The sequence below is a fragment of the Mauremys reevesii genome, linkage group 8 (genome assembly GCF_016161935.1).
Source record: "Mauremys reevesii isolate NIE-2019 linkage group 8, ASM1616193v1, whole genome shotgun sequence".
Lineage (NCBI taxonomy): Eukaryota > Metazoa > Chordata > Testudines > Geoemydidae > Mauremys > Mauremys reevesii.
Window position 1 is genome coordinate 108,856,107 of NC_052630.1, and position 14,377 is coordinate 108,870,483.

Below are 14,377 nucleotides of genomic sequence, written 5' to 3' on the forward strand. Positions count from 1 at the left end.
CCCCTGCCGCGCCGTCTCTAAAAAAAAAAAAGCTCCTCCTGCCACACACCCCGAAGGATCTTCTTGCACACACCCCACTTTGGAGACCACTGTTCTAGTCCATAGGAACTCCTGCAGTAAATTATCTATTTTTAAAGTATTGGTCTGTTGAAGATTATGGTTCCTCTAAAAGATATCAAGTCTAATAAGTAATTCAGTTTGGGCATCGTATTCATCCTTAACGATATTATTTTTAGCATTACAAGTATTTAGGAGGCACTTGCCTCTCCTCATTTCCATTTCCTGTCCTGAATTGTTATGCACTAACTCTCAGGACACTGACTAGGCCCCAGATGCAGCTCCCCCAAACCCTTGCCCCAAAAATATGAAAATACCTGCCACCCTTCCAATCCACACTGCTCTTCAGCTAGCGTAGGCAATGCAAGTCAGACATCATGCACTGAGGAGATCTGAAAATGTAGAAATCTTGTAGTTTTTATTCGTTGTTAGGTTTGTGACAGAACTTTAAAAAATGGGGTTACATTGAGAAGTGACTCTTCAAGAACAGTTTGAAAAAAGCAAGAGTAGTTGCCCTATATATCTGCGATAAAAGGGAGTTTCAGATGTTAGGAGGAAGGCATGGAGATAAGCAGGAGATCAATATAACAGAAGAGGTGAAACAAGAGGCTTGGGTTGAGAGGCAGATTTTGTATGCTGATACTGGGGCTCTTTCCTGACTCATGGTATATTTTGTGGATGATGACTGCTCTGCAGTGAGTAAGCTGATACATGTATAGGTACCAGACCATACAGACTGTTGGCTGATTTTGTCTGACCACTAGCTAAAGACCATCTTTACAGGACGACAAAATTTTGCCAGTAATTTGGGAAGTTGCTTAGAACAGATTTCACTGTTCTTATTCCCATCTCTCTTATGTCCTGTGTGGATGTCACTGTGCATTGACTAGTCATTCAGCATTTCAGAATAAAGGGCTCTGGAGAACCTGCCAGCACTATATCACACTAAACCACAAGAGATTTACAGTATTTATTTAACCCCTCTGAACTGTGGCATCTGATTTTTCAGTGACCCTTGCTTCCCCAGAGATCTGCACACACACCATTCAGATGGTGCTATCTGCATTCGCACATTTATTATTTCCGTTCCTCTCAGCTCAGCTTCTGTTCAGAGGGGAGAGTGCAGCAAAGAGTATGTGTGTGTGTGCAGTGAACCTCCTGTTCAGAGGGGTGATTGCAGCACAGAGAGGGTGTGTGTGCGTGCATGTTTGGGGTGTCTCTTTCTCAGAGGGGAGGAGATTAAGGCAGAGAGTATTTTGTTGGGGAGTATTTGGTTAACAGGGAAGGTTACAGGACAGAACAGGCAAAAATAGTCTGATCTGGTTCCAGGATTTCTAATCCTCTCAGTAGAAGCAATCATGTAGCATTTCCGTAGATTGCATCATTGTGGCTGTGTCCCATGGCTCCTTTCAATCTCCAGCATGGGAAGCCTCCCACCTGACAGAGGCCGAAGAGCAAGGATGTGCTCCTGCCCTTGGATTTGGTCTCGAAGGCGTTTGATTTCCAGCCGTTGCATTTCTATGATTCTTTCTGTTTCCTCTTCTACATTCAACCTCAGCACACCGGGACTGGGCAGCAGTTCATGGGAAGGAACTAGAGAAAACAGTAGCCAGAGTGTATAATGATGAGGGTTCCAGCTAGCCAGGCTCTATTTACTCTTGAAGACAGAGCTAGGACATGCATCTCTTGGCACAGGGGAGAGAGAGATAAAGGAGAAGGTTCTGAAGTGCTTCATAAGTGAATTGTGCATTGTATAGTTGAATACCACTGTACATTGCATAGGCATCTTCCAGGCAACCATAGAGTTTAATGACTAATACCAGCCAAAAGGAGAGAAACTCACATGCTGGCAAAGGGAGACATGAGGTTTTAAGATGAAAGCTGATAATATGGAGCGATACAGGGAGAACTGTAATAATCACCTGTGTCTGGGATCCCTTGCTTCTTGTTTTTTCTGTTTAGTCCTAGTGCTGCCTGGAGATCATGCACGTGGGTGCGGGTCACCTTCAGTTCCCTCCGCAATTCGTTAATTTCCTTAATCAGGCTCACATTTTCCTGTAGCAACAATATGCTCAGATTTTCAATTGACATATTTGTATCACAGTATCACTGTGAGAAAGGGCCCTAGGTACCATCTGACTAGGATGACCAGATGTCCTGATTTTAGGGAGACAGTCCCAATAGTTGGGGCTTTGTCTTATATAGACACCTATACCCCATCAACCCTCTGTCCCAATTTTTCACACTTGCTATCTGGTCACCCTACATCTGGGTCAACAGGAGGTAGCACCATACCCATGGGGGAAAGAATACTGGGTATTATATGGGTCAGAGCTGTAAGTGAAACATAGAGATTGCTATACTGGATCAGACCTGAGAGTCATCTAATTTAGAAGTCTCTCTCAGTCAGAAGGTGGTACCAGCTGCTTCAGGGAAAGGCACAAAAACCCTTGCAATAGGCAGGTATGAGATAATTTGCCCCCACATATTAGGGCTCATCTGGATTCCCAATAGTTAGAGATTGGTTTAGGTCCTGAAGCATGAAATCTTTGCTATAAAAATAATTCTGAATATTCTTGTTATTCATGTAAATGTCTGATTCCTTTTTGAATTTTGCTAAGTTCTTGGCCTCAGCAACTTCCTGTGGCAGTCAGTACCAGTCTAATTACACATTCTATGAAAATGCATTTCCTTTTATCAGTTTTGTATTGGCCATCTTTTGTAGTTTCAATAACTGTCTTCCTGTTGTGTTACAAAACAAGGAGAACTGTAGTTCTTGATCTACCTCCTCTAGATTGTGCACTACTTTATATACTGCTGTGGCTCCTGTTATTCCTCTCCTAAGATCATTCAAGCCCCATCTTTTCAATCTCTTCTGGTATGAATTTTCTATGCCCTTCATCATTTTTATCAACCTTCTCTGAACAACATCTAATTCTGCAATTGTTTTTTGAGATGGGGTGACAGTCCTGCACATAGTATACAGATTAAGCTGCATCACTGGTTTATATAAAGGCATTATAATATTATCTGTACTATTCACCACTGCATTCCTTATGCATCAACATGTGGAACTCTTTGCCAGAGGATGTTGTGAAGGCCAAGACTATAATAGGGTTCAAAAAAGAACTAGATGAATTCATAGAGGATAAGTCCATCAGTGGCTATTAGCCAAGATGGGCAGGGTTGGTGTCCCTAACCTCTGTTTGCCAGAAGTTGGGAATGGGCAACAGGGGATGGATCACTTGATGATTCCCTGTTCTGTTCATTCCCTCTGGGGCACCTGGCACTGGCCACTGTTGGAAGATAGGAGACTGGGCTAGATGGACCTTTGGTCTGACCCAGTATAGCTGTTCTTATGTTTTTATCCTAACATTTGTTTTGCTTTTTTTGACCACGGCCGAACATTGAGCAGAGGTCTCCATTGAGCAACTACAGTGGTCCAGAGCCTTTTCTGAAGTTGATACAATTAATTTAGAACCATGCCCCGTGTATGAAAAAATCATTTTTCCCCTGCAATGTACATTATTTTGCATTTATGAACAATGAATTTCATTTGCCATTGTGTTGCCCACTCACCTATCTTATTTAGGTTTCTCTAATGTTCCTCATAGTTCTCTCTGATCTTGACTAACTAAATTAGCCTTCTAGAATCTGGACATTTTGCTATCTCATTACTCACCTCCACCTTTCAAACTCATTAATAAATATATTTAACACAGGACCTCATACAGAAGCTTGAGACACCTGGTGTTAACCTTTTGCCATGATGAAAACTGATAGATTATTTCTATTCTTTTGTTTCCTTCTCTTGGCCAGTTTTTGATCAATTACAATACTTTACCTCTTACCCTTCTGACCGCTTAGTTTCTTTAGTAGCCTCTTATAAGGCATTCTGTCAAAGTCTATTTGAAAATGTAGATAAATGTCAGCTGGTTCTCCTTTATTCACTACTCTAGTGACAGATTCAAAGGATTCAATAGCAACAGTACATGCCTGATGCTAGACAAGGATGGTAAATTTGTCAAGAATGATGCAAAAAAGGAGTAGTATTCAATAAACATTTCTATTCAGTATTCCGAAAGAAGCAGGATGATGTATTCATATTTTACATTGATAATGGAATACCTTTGGTTCCATCTCTAACTAGGGAAGATGTTAAAAAACAACTATTAAAGTAAAACATTTTTAAATCAGCAGGACTGGATAACTTGCACCCAAGATTATTTAAAGAATTGGCAAAGGAGCTCTATCAACCATTAGTGTTGATTTTAAACAAAACTTGGAACATTGGGGAAGTTCCAGAGAGGGGTTAAAAAGTTACCACATGCCAATCTTTAAAAAAAGAAAATGGCCCAAAGGTAACACCACGCTGGTTAGCCTGACATGCATTCTGGGCAAAATCATGTAAAGGATGATCTGGGACACAATCAAGAAAGAATAAGGGTTGAGGCATAAACAAATCCAAGCAGTATGGCTGCATGGAGAACAGGTCACAGATTCATAGATTCCAAGGTCAGAAGGGAACATTGTGATAATCTAGTCCGACTTCCTGTACAGCACAGGCCAGAGAACTGCCCCAAAATAATCCCTAGAGCAGATCTTTTTGAAAAACATCAAATCTTGACCTAAAAATTTTCAGTAATGGAGAATCCACCATGACCTTTGGTAAGTTGGTTCAATGGTTAATTACCCTCACTGTTAAAATTTACACCTTATTTCCTGTCTGAATTTGGCTAGCTTCAATTTCAAGTCATTGGATTGTGTTATACCTTTCTCTGCTGGACTGAAGAGCCCATGGGTAAATATTTGTTCCCCATGTAGCTGTTCATAGATTGTAATCAAGTCAGCCCTTAACTTTCTCTTTGATTCTATCTCCCTCACCTCTCCCCTCAGTGATTGTGAACAAAACTTAGCATTTGATCTAGACTCTAAGTCTAACGGATACTGCTTAGTAAAGATCTGAACTGAACTCCATGTAGCTGCCATACAAATCTCCACTAGAGGAATGTGTTTAGTAAAAACCATTGAACATGTCTTTGCTGTAGAAGAGTGTGCTCTAACTGCTTCAGGAAGTGGGATAGTCATTAGTTTATACACTTCTTTAATATAGAGTCTCACTCATTTAAACAGAGTTTGAACAATAACAGCTCAGCCTTTGTTTCTTTCCTTGTAAGAGATAAACTTCTTGAGTGATTGTCTGAAATGATTAGTTCTGTCCAAATAGCATGCTAAAACCCTTCTGGCATCTAATATATGCAGTTTAGCCTCGCCCACATAGGTATGAAGTTTGGCAAAAAACACCAATAAATTAATCAATTAATATAAAAATCAGATACCACCGTACGCAAAAGCCTCGGGTGAGTATGCAATGTTACTTTGTCTTTATGAAGAACAGTAAAAGGTAGCGCTGCCATTAACACATGTAACTTGCTTATTCATCTTGCTGAGGCACTATCTATTAAAGGAAGCTTTTATAATAGGCAAATGGAAAAATGTGCAATCCTCTATGAATTCAAATGGGTGTTGCATCCATTGTATAAAAACTAAATTAGCTCCCAAGAAGGTACAGGGTCTCTCACCAGTGGATACAGATTATTAGGACCTTTTAAGAATTTCTTAACTATAACATGAACAAACACCAATTTATTGTCTACAGGAACACAGTATGCTGAAGTTACAGACAGATGGACCTTAAGAGAGGGCAGCAAGTGACCCTTCCTCTTGGGATATAATAAATATTCTAGGATATAGTTATTAGGCTCTATATAAGAATCTACATTACTGATATTAATCCATAATAAAGTTGAAGCAGCAAAGAATCCTGTGGCACCTTATAGACTAACAGACGTTTTGCAGCATGAGCTTTCGTGGGTGAATTCCACTGCTTGCATCCGAAGAAGTGGGTATTCACCCACGAAAGCTCATGCTGCAAAACGTCTGTTAGTCTATAAGGTGCCACAGGATTCTTTGCTGCTTCTACAGAACCAGACTAAAATGGCTACCCCTCTGATACTTGACATAATAAAGTTGTTTTCTATTTATGAGCAAAACATTCGTACATTCTTGAATTAACCAACACATTTTGCACTCCTAATGAAAAAGATGGCTCAAAAAGTCAAAACGCCTGTAATTGCTGGGATCAACTTTGGAGCCCTTTTTAAAAATTGGTGTCAGATTAGTTATCCTCCAACCATTTGGCACAGAAGCTGATTTAAATGATAGATTACAGACTACAGTTAGTAGTTCTGCAATTTCACATTTGAGTTCCTTCAGAACTCTTGGGTGAATAACATCTGGTCCTGGTGACCATGGGTGGCAAGTTTGTAAAAATTTTGGTGGTGCCCAGAACCCGCCCCCCAACTCCGCCCCCCCAAACTCCGCCCCCACCTGCCTAAGGCTCTGGGAGGGGGCTCGGCGGGGGAGGTCTGGGGTGCAGATCCTGGGCTGGGGATTAGGGTGCAGGAGAGGTGCAGGGTGCAGGCTTTGGGATGGAGTTTGGGTGCTTGGTGCAGGCTCTGGGCTGGGGCTGGGGGTGGGTGTGCAGGTGGGGGTGAAGGGTGCAGGCTTTGGGACGGAGTTTGGGATTGGGAAGGGGTGTGTGGGAAGGGGGGGTGCACCTTCTGGGGAGGGAGTTTGGGGATAGGAGGGAGTGCAGGGTGAGGGCTGTGGGGCTGAGGATGAGGGGTTCATGATGCGGGGGGGCTCAGAGCTAGGGAAGAGGGTTGGGCTGTGGGGTGAGGGCTGTGGATGAGGGGTTCATGATGCAGGGGGGCTCAGGGCAGGGGCAGAGGGTTGGGATGTGGGGTGAGGGCTGTGGGGCTGAGGATGAGGGGTTCATGCTGCGGGGGGGCTCAGGGCTGGGACAGAGGATTAGGGTGTGGGGGGATGAGGGCTCTGGCTGGGGATGAGGGTTTGGGGCGTTGGAGAGGCTCAGGGAAAGGGCAGCCTGCCTTGCCATTAGTGAATGGCAGGCACTAGGACCCCGCGGCAGCAGTTCTGCTGGGAGCCCTGCCGCAGCACAGAGCAGGCAGGGGAGAGGCGCGCTGCTTTCCGTCAGGCAGGGACGCACGGCGCGGCGCGGCGCGGCGCGGCGCGGCAGGACACGCGGGGCGGCGGGGGCTGAGACCTGCTCCAGGCAGAGTCGCGGCGGTGGGGGGAGAACTGCGGGGGCCGGGGCCCGATCCAGGTAGGGCCAGGGGAGAGACCCAGCTCCAACTATTGCTGGAGCAGGGCACCCGGCCCTGAATATTCCTGGAGCCCGGGCACCGCACAAACATATAACCTGCCGCCTATGCTGGTGACTTATTACTGTTTAGTTTATCAATTTGTTCCAAAACTTTAATGACACCTCAATCTGGGACAGTTTCTCAGATTTGTCACCTAAAAAGAATGGCTCAGGTTTCAGAATCTCTCTCACATCCTCAGCCGTGAAGAGCGATGCAAAGAATTCATTTAATTTTTCTGCAGTGGCCTTAGTCTTTGAGTGCTCCTTTAGCATCTTGATCATCCAGTAGCCCCACTGGTTGTTTAGCAGACTTCCTGCTTCTGATGTAGTTAAAAACAATTTTGCTATTACTTTTTGTGTCTTTGGCTAGCTGTTCTTCAAATTCTTTTTTGGCCTTCCTAATTATATTTTTACATTTCATTTGCCAGAGTTTATGCTCCTTTCTATTTTCCATACTAGGATTTAACTTCCACTTTTTAAAGGATGCCTTTTTGCCTCGCATTGCTTCCTTTACTTTGTTGTTTAGCCACAGTGGCACTTTTTTGGTTCTCTATGTTTTTTAATTTGGGGCATAAATTTAAGTTGAGCCTCTATTATGATGTCTTTAAAAAGTTTCCAGGGATTTCACTTTTGGTGCTGTACCTTTTAATTTCTGTTTAACTAAGTGACAAGGGAAATGCGGTGGATCTAATATATCTGGATTTCAGTAAGGCGTTTGATACGGTACCGCATGAAGAATTACTGGTTAAATTGGAAAAGATGGGGATCGAAATGAAAATCCAGAGGTGGATAAGGAGCTGGTTAAAGGGGAGACTGCAGAGGGTAGTATTGAAGGGGGAACTGTCCGGTTGGAGGGGGGTTACCAGTGGAGTTCCTCAAGGCTCGGTTTTGGGTCCGATTTTATTCAATCTATTTATTGCTGACCTGGGAACCAAGAGTAGGAGTGGGCTGATAAAGTTTGCGGATGACACCAAGTTGGGGGGTATTGCCAATTCGGAAGAGGATCGGGATATTCTCCAGGGAGATTTAGATGACCTTGTAAACTGGAGTATTAGTAACAGGATGAAATTCAATAGTGAGAAGTGTAAGGTTATGCATTTAGGGATGACTAACAAGAACTTTAGTTATAAGCTGGGGACGCACCAGTTGGAAGTAACGGAGGAGGAGAAGGACCTAGGAGTCCTGGTTGATCGTAGGATGACTATGAGTAGGCAATGTGATGTGGCCGTTAAAAAAGCTAATGCGGTCTTGGGTTGCATTAGGCGAGGTATTTCTAGTAGGGATAAGGAGGTGCTAGTCCCGTTATATAAGGCGTTGGTGAGACCACATTTGGAGTATTGTGTGCAGTTTTGGTCTCCCATGTTTAAGAAGGATGAATTCAAACTAGAACGGGTACAAAGAAGGGCCACTAGAATGATCCGAGGAATGGAAGGCCTTTTGTATGAAAGGAGACTTGAGGAGCTCGGTTTGTTTTCCTTAACCAAAAGAAGGATAAGAGGAGATATGATTACACTCTTTAAATATATCAGAGGGATAAATACCAGGGAAGGAGAGGAATTATTTCAGCTCAGTGCTAATGTGGACACGAGGACAAACGGATATAAATTGTCAGTCAGGAAATTCAGGCTTGAAATTAGACGAAGGTTTCTAACCATCAGGGGAGTGCAATACTGGAACAGCCTACCGAGGGAAACAGTGGGGGCGAAGGACCTCCATGACTTTAAGATTAAGCTAGATAAGTTTATGGAGGAGATGGTATGATAGGATAACGGGCTTAGTCAATAGGTCAATTAAGTGCCACACTGGTAAATAGTACAATGGGTCAATGGTATGATATAACCTTTTCCAGAGGGTTTGGCTGGAGAGTCTTGCCCGCATGCTCGGGGTTCAGCTGACCGCCATATTTGGGGTCGGGAAGGAATTTTCCTCCAGGGAAGATTGGCAATGGCCCTGGAGGTTTTTCGCCTTCCTCCGAAGCATGGGGCAGGGGTCGCTTGCTAAGGAGTGGGTGGATCGGCTTATGTGGCCTGCATCTTGCAGGAGGTCAGACTAGATGATCATAATGGTCCCTTCTGATCTTGAATTCTATGATTCTATGATTCTATGAAGTTCCTCATTTTTGTGTTGCCCCCGTTTCTGAAATTAAATGCTACAGTGTTGGGCTGCTGTGGTGTTTTCCCCGCCACAGGGATGTTAAATCTAATCATGTTATGGAGTTGCAGCTAGCAAGAGATGTTAAGATTAACAAGAAGGGTTTCTTCAGGTATGTTAGCAATAAGAAGAAAGTCAAGGAAAGTGTGGGCCCCTTACTGAATGAGGGAAGCAACTTAGTGACAGAGGATGTGGAAAAAGCTAATGTACTCAGGGAGCTGTATAATTTGGATGGCCTCAGTAAGAGGGGGGATCAGTCTCCTTGGGGACTGACTGACTAGAGTAGTTAGGAAGGGGTTAAACTTATAACAAAAGGGTTGGGTAAAAAGAGAGACGATATGAGAACTCAGCACAAAATCGAGATATTGAGAACAAAATTAATCAAGAAGCCAAGGACATGAAGAGAAGAAATTCTTGAAGGGTTAAAGCCTGGCAGCCTTTGGCAAGGCAGCCTGCTTACTCAGGGCCCACAGCCCATACACAGAGAACAAGAAACAAACAAACAGTCAACCAAACTATGAGCAGACAGACCAAACACACCACTCACCAAGTCCCATTACCATTCAACATAGAGTCTGCAGCTATTCCCTCCAAAACTCTCCTTTTAGCCACCTCTATTTGCCTGCAGGCTATTTTGCCTCTCCTTCACTTGTGTCATGAACACAGAGCATACTGAGCATTTTGACGGAGAATGACCTCTTCCCAAACACGGAAGATATCTAGTATGAGTATCGCCTGCCAGGAACCTGATGGACAAGAAACCTATTTCTTAAAGCCAAGCTTCTTAGTCTTCATTTCACTGAGGGGAGGAGCAAGGAAGGCGCTTGAGGGCTCTAGTGGGCACTGTTAGTTAACTCTAGTTAAGATTCCATCATCCAGGCTGCACCAGTGGGAGCATCCCATGAGCGGGAATATGCAGAGGATACTTGAAGAAGAATTTCATTATACAAAGAAAACTCTGATATTCACTTATAGTGGAGACCCCTTCCTCCTGCAATTTACACTGTGAAATAGACAGGAAATAGCAACTGTTCGAGCCATCTCTTCCCTTACAGATCCCACTTCACCTCATCCATCACTTTGAGAAAATATGGCACTTTTAAACACTTTCTCTTCAGCAACTTAGAAAACTTCCAGAGTTCCAGTGTAAGTGGAACTCTGGGAGGGTATCAAACAGAAATCTTCTCAGACTCCTGAGAACGTACTGCAGCAAGGAAGCCTGAGAAAGAGGAATTCTCTTGTGTGCAGCTTCTCTCTCCAACTGCCCCTGCCAGGAGCAAAGAAAATGGGCCATTTACCTGCATGATGCGCACATTATCAGCTCGGTGGATCTCACTTTCCTTCACAACCTTCTTCTTCAGTGTTGCCAGATTCCTCTCAAGATGCTCTCTCTGCCGGGTGTACTCCTGCTGCAGATCTGTGTCAACCCCCACAATTTCCACCTGATGAGAGACAACAAACAGGCTCAGAAGGTGTGACACCAGAGATGCGCTCATCTACCATGGAGAGGAAAGAGCCCCAACTCACCATGTCTGCCTGCTGCACGTATTTGTCGTAGAGTTCCCGGATCCCCTCCTTCAGTTTTTTGGGCTCCTGGATGAAGCCCACGCAGTTATGAAGATCTGTTTTAAACCGCTTGACAAGAGCTTCCATGTCTCGCTCCTGCAAGAATTATACATGAACACCCACTCAGAGCACACTGTCATGCATGAGGACCTCCTGGAAGCTGAAGTTGAATTGTTGAGAATCCTCATGTGTTATTTATATTTTTTGTTTTTAAGAATGTGCCATCTGGACATCTCCCAGTTGGAGAGGGAACTTCTTGGCCTTTGAGTGCTGTAAGACTTAAGACAGTAACAAATCTTGCCAATAACTAACATCCCTCCTCACCCTATAAAAATTGCATTATTACTTGTACTGCACTAGTGCTTGGAGGCCCCATTCAGGTTAAGGATCCTGTTATCTTGGGCACTTAAAAAACACAGTTCCTGCCTAAAGAGCTTACAATCTTACTAGAAACAAGAGGCAACAAGTAAATGTAACAGGTGATAGGACAGAAGGTAATAATTGGAGATATACCAATCTCCTAGAACTGGAAGGGACCTTGAAAGGTCATCGAGTCCAGCCCCCTGCCTTCACTAGCAGGACCAATTTTTGCCCCAGATCCCTAAGTGGCCCCCTCAAGGATTGAACTCACAACCCTGGGTTTAGCAGGCCAATGCTCAAACCACTGAGCTATCCCTGCCTACCCCCAAAAAACAGCTGCAGATGGTAGCTATGTGCTCAACTTGATGGCTTCATATCAACACCCTCTCTTCATTCTCCCTGGCGCAACATTTCTTATTTGCTCACTCTGTACCCTGCCTGCTTCCCCAATCCTATCCTTGGCTACTAAATTCCTTCATGCCCACTTTCAAACCTCTTGCTCCTTCCTCTCTGACCTTTCATACACCTCTGATGTGGTTCCTTCAACTATAAGTATGCCCTGATATCCATGCACAACCCCCCCCTCTACCTTTCCTGACTAATTACTGCATGTCATTGCAGAGGTCCAGCACAGATGGTACTCTTGGGAGGGAACAGGTTGCTGAGGCCACATATTCCCAAACTCTCTGCCTTGGGTGTGGCAGAGAGGTTCACTTAGCCCTCTCCCCAACTACTCTGTGAATCCTCAGTGAATACACAGACCTTGCAGCATATCCAGGAGGACAGTGCACACAGGTTCTGTTAGACCAAATGGCTGGAGCTTTGGTACTATCTACCTCTCTATAAAAGCCTTCATACTTGGAAAGCTCTTGTCTCTGATCCCTCCTGCCACAGCCTCTCTTCCCCTTCACTTCTGCACAGTACCCAAGAAGGGAAACTCTGTCCTCAAAGCCACACATCCATACTGTCCATGTTCCTGACAGCTTGCATTTTGTCTGACTTGAGATCTCTGCCATCAAGATTGTGCCCCATACCTTCTGCTGCTCCTTGTGCATCTCACGGTCAGTGGCCTTTAGCTTCTGTCGCAGCTCTGTGATGTTCAGTTCCAGCTGCATGTTCTGCTTGTGGAAACGTTCCAGTTCTCCCTCCATCTGCAAGGAAGCAAAAGAAGGGGATTGGGACTGTGAAAGAGACATGAGTGATGGAATAACATAGATTACAAAGTCAAAGGGACCTAATACACAGGCCATAGAACTTCCCCAAAATAATTCCTACAGTATATCTTTTAGACAAACATCCAATCTTGATTTTAAAATTGTCAGTGATGGATAATCTATCACAATTCTTGGTAAATTATTGCAATGGTTAATTACCGTCACTGTCAAAAATGAAAGCCTTATTTCCAGTCTGAATTTGCCTAGCTTCAATTTCCAGCCATTGGATTGTGGTAGACCTTTCTCTGCCAGATTGAAGAGCCCATTTGTTGCCTCATGGAGATATTTTAGACTAATCAAATCAGCCCTTAACCTTCTCTTTGTTAAATTAAACAGATTGAGCACTAGAAGGCAGGTTTTCTAATCCTTTAATCATTCTGGTGGCTCTTCTCTGAACCGTCTCCAATTTATCAACATCCTTCTTGAACTGTGGGCACCAGCACTGGCATTCCAGCAGCAGTTGTACCAGTGCCAAATATAGAAGTAAAACAACCTCTCTACTTCTATTCAAGATTCCCCTGTTTATGCATCCCAGTATCATATTAACTCTTTTGGCCATAGCCTCACTCTGGGAGCTCATGTTCATCTGATTATCCACCACGATCTCCAAATCTTTTTCAGAGTCACTAATTTCTAGGATAGAGTTCCGCTCCTGTAAATATGGCCTACATTCTTTGTTTCCAGATATATACATTTACATTTAGCTGTATTAAACCTCACAGTGTTTGCGTGCGCCTAGATTATCAAGTGATCCAGGTCAGTCTGAATCAGTGATCTGTCCTCTTCATTATTCAGCACTCCCTCAATTTTTGTGTCATCTGCAAACTTTATCAGTGATAATTTTATGTTTTCTTCCAGGTCATTAATTAAAATGTTTAATAGCTTCGGCCAAGAACCAGATCCTGGACCCCATTGGAAACACACACACTCTAGACTATTCCCCATTACAATTACATTTTGAGAGCAATCAGATATCAGATTTTAATCCATTAATTTAACATGTGCCATGTTAATTTTATATTGTTTTAGTTTTTTAAATGAAATTAACATGTCACACATTACCCTGACAGTTAGGTAGTTAGCTATCCTCATGTTTAAAGGAGATGAAGAAAATAATTTTCTTCCCAAATAATCTATTTTTTCCCTCTTTGTCACTGGGGATAGAATGTAAATAGCCTGTTCTTGATCACTGCAGCTATTACCAAAGAATTAGTGGGAGAAGGTAGGTGAAAAAATAAAAACAAAAAACATTATCAGATCCTGTATGAGGGGTTAACTGTTTTTTTAACAATTGGTTGACAGGAAGTCAGAGTATACCATACTGATATTGCTGGCTGCCAGAGACTCTCCAGAATGGGCAGAGAAACTTTGTAGAGGTATTTCCAAGGATTTAAAAGACAAGATGAGACATTTCCACCAGTGAAACAGAGGGTAATTTAAAAGTAGAAACCCTTCTGCTGACTAGCTCAGAAAGTGAGGAAGCTGAAGTACTCCCACATTTTCATCTGGAGAGTTCCTGGTCCTAATGCAAAATCTTGATTTCTAGAGGTGTATCACCTTCCTCTGCTTCATCATATAAGATATCTTGGATCAGCACGGGGGACTTATCACTTGGTATCAGATCTGAGTGTCCCAGATCTAAAGAAACATCATTGCATCGATGCAGAGCCCAGGTCGTACTTCTTGAAGGAGCTTGATGGAAATCCTGGAGTTGGACAGTATGGCCAAGGCATCAGTGGAGGCCCTTGCCACTCCTACCAACTTGCCCAGTCTGGTATAATATTATAGTTAGAAGGATGCA

General features: G+C 43.5%; 1 protein-coding gene across 3 annotated transcripts in view; it reads right to left on the minus strand.

The window, feature by feature from the left end:
- Positions 1-449: 449 nt before the first annotated feature.
- Positions 450-14,377, minus strand: part of CFAP57 (cilia and flagella associated protein 57) — a 143,901-nt gene continuing 129,973 nt past the window's right edge. For 2 of the 3 annotated variants that reach the window (XM_039486525.1, XM_039486526.1), the window contains exons 19-23: positions 12,397-12,513; positions 10,964-11,098; positions 10,735-10,878; positions 1,980-2,112; positions 1,439-1,650 (exon numbers count right to left, since the gene is read on the minus strand). In XM_039486525.1, coding sequence (XP_039342459.1) covers positions 1,439-1,650; positions 1,980-2,112; positions 10,735-10,878; positions 10,964-11,098; positions 12,397-12,513 — 741 coding nt within the window. Of the gene's footprint in view, positions 1,651-1,979; positions 2,113-10,734; positions 10,879-10,963; positions 11,099-12,396; positions 12,514-14,377 lie in introns of all 3 variants that reach the window. The other variant, XM_039486527.1, reaches the window with a different exon arrangement.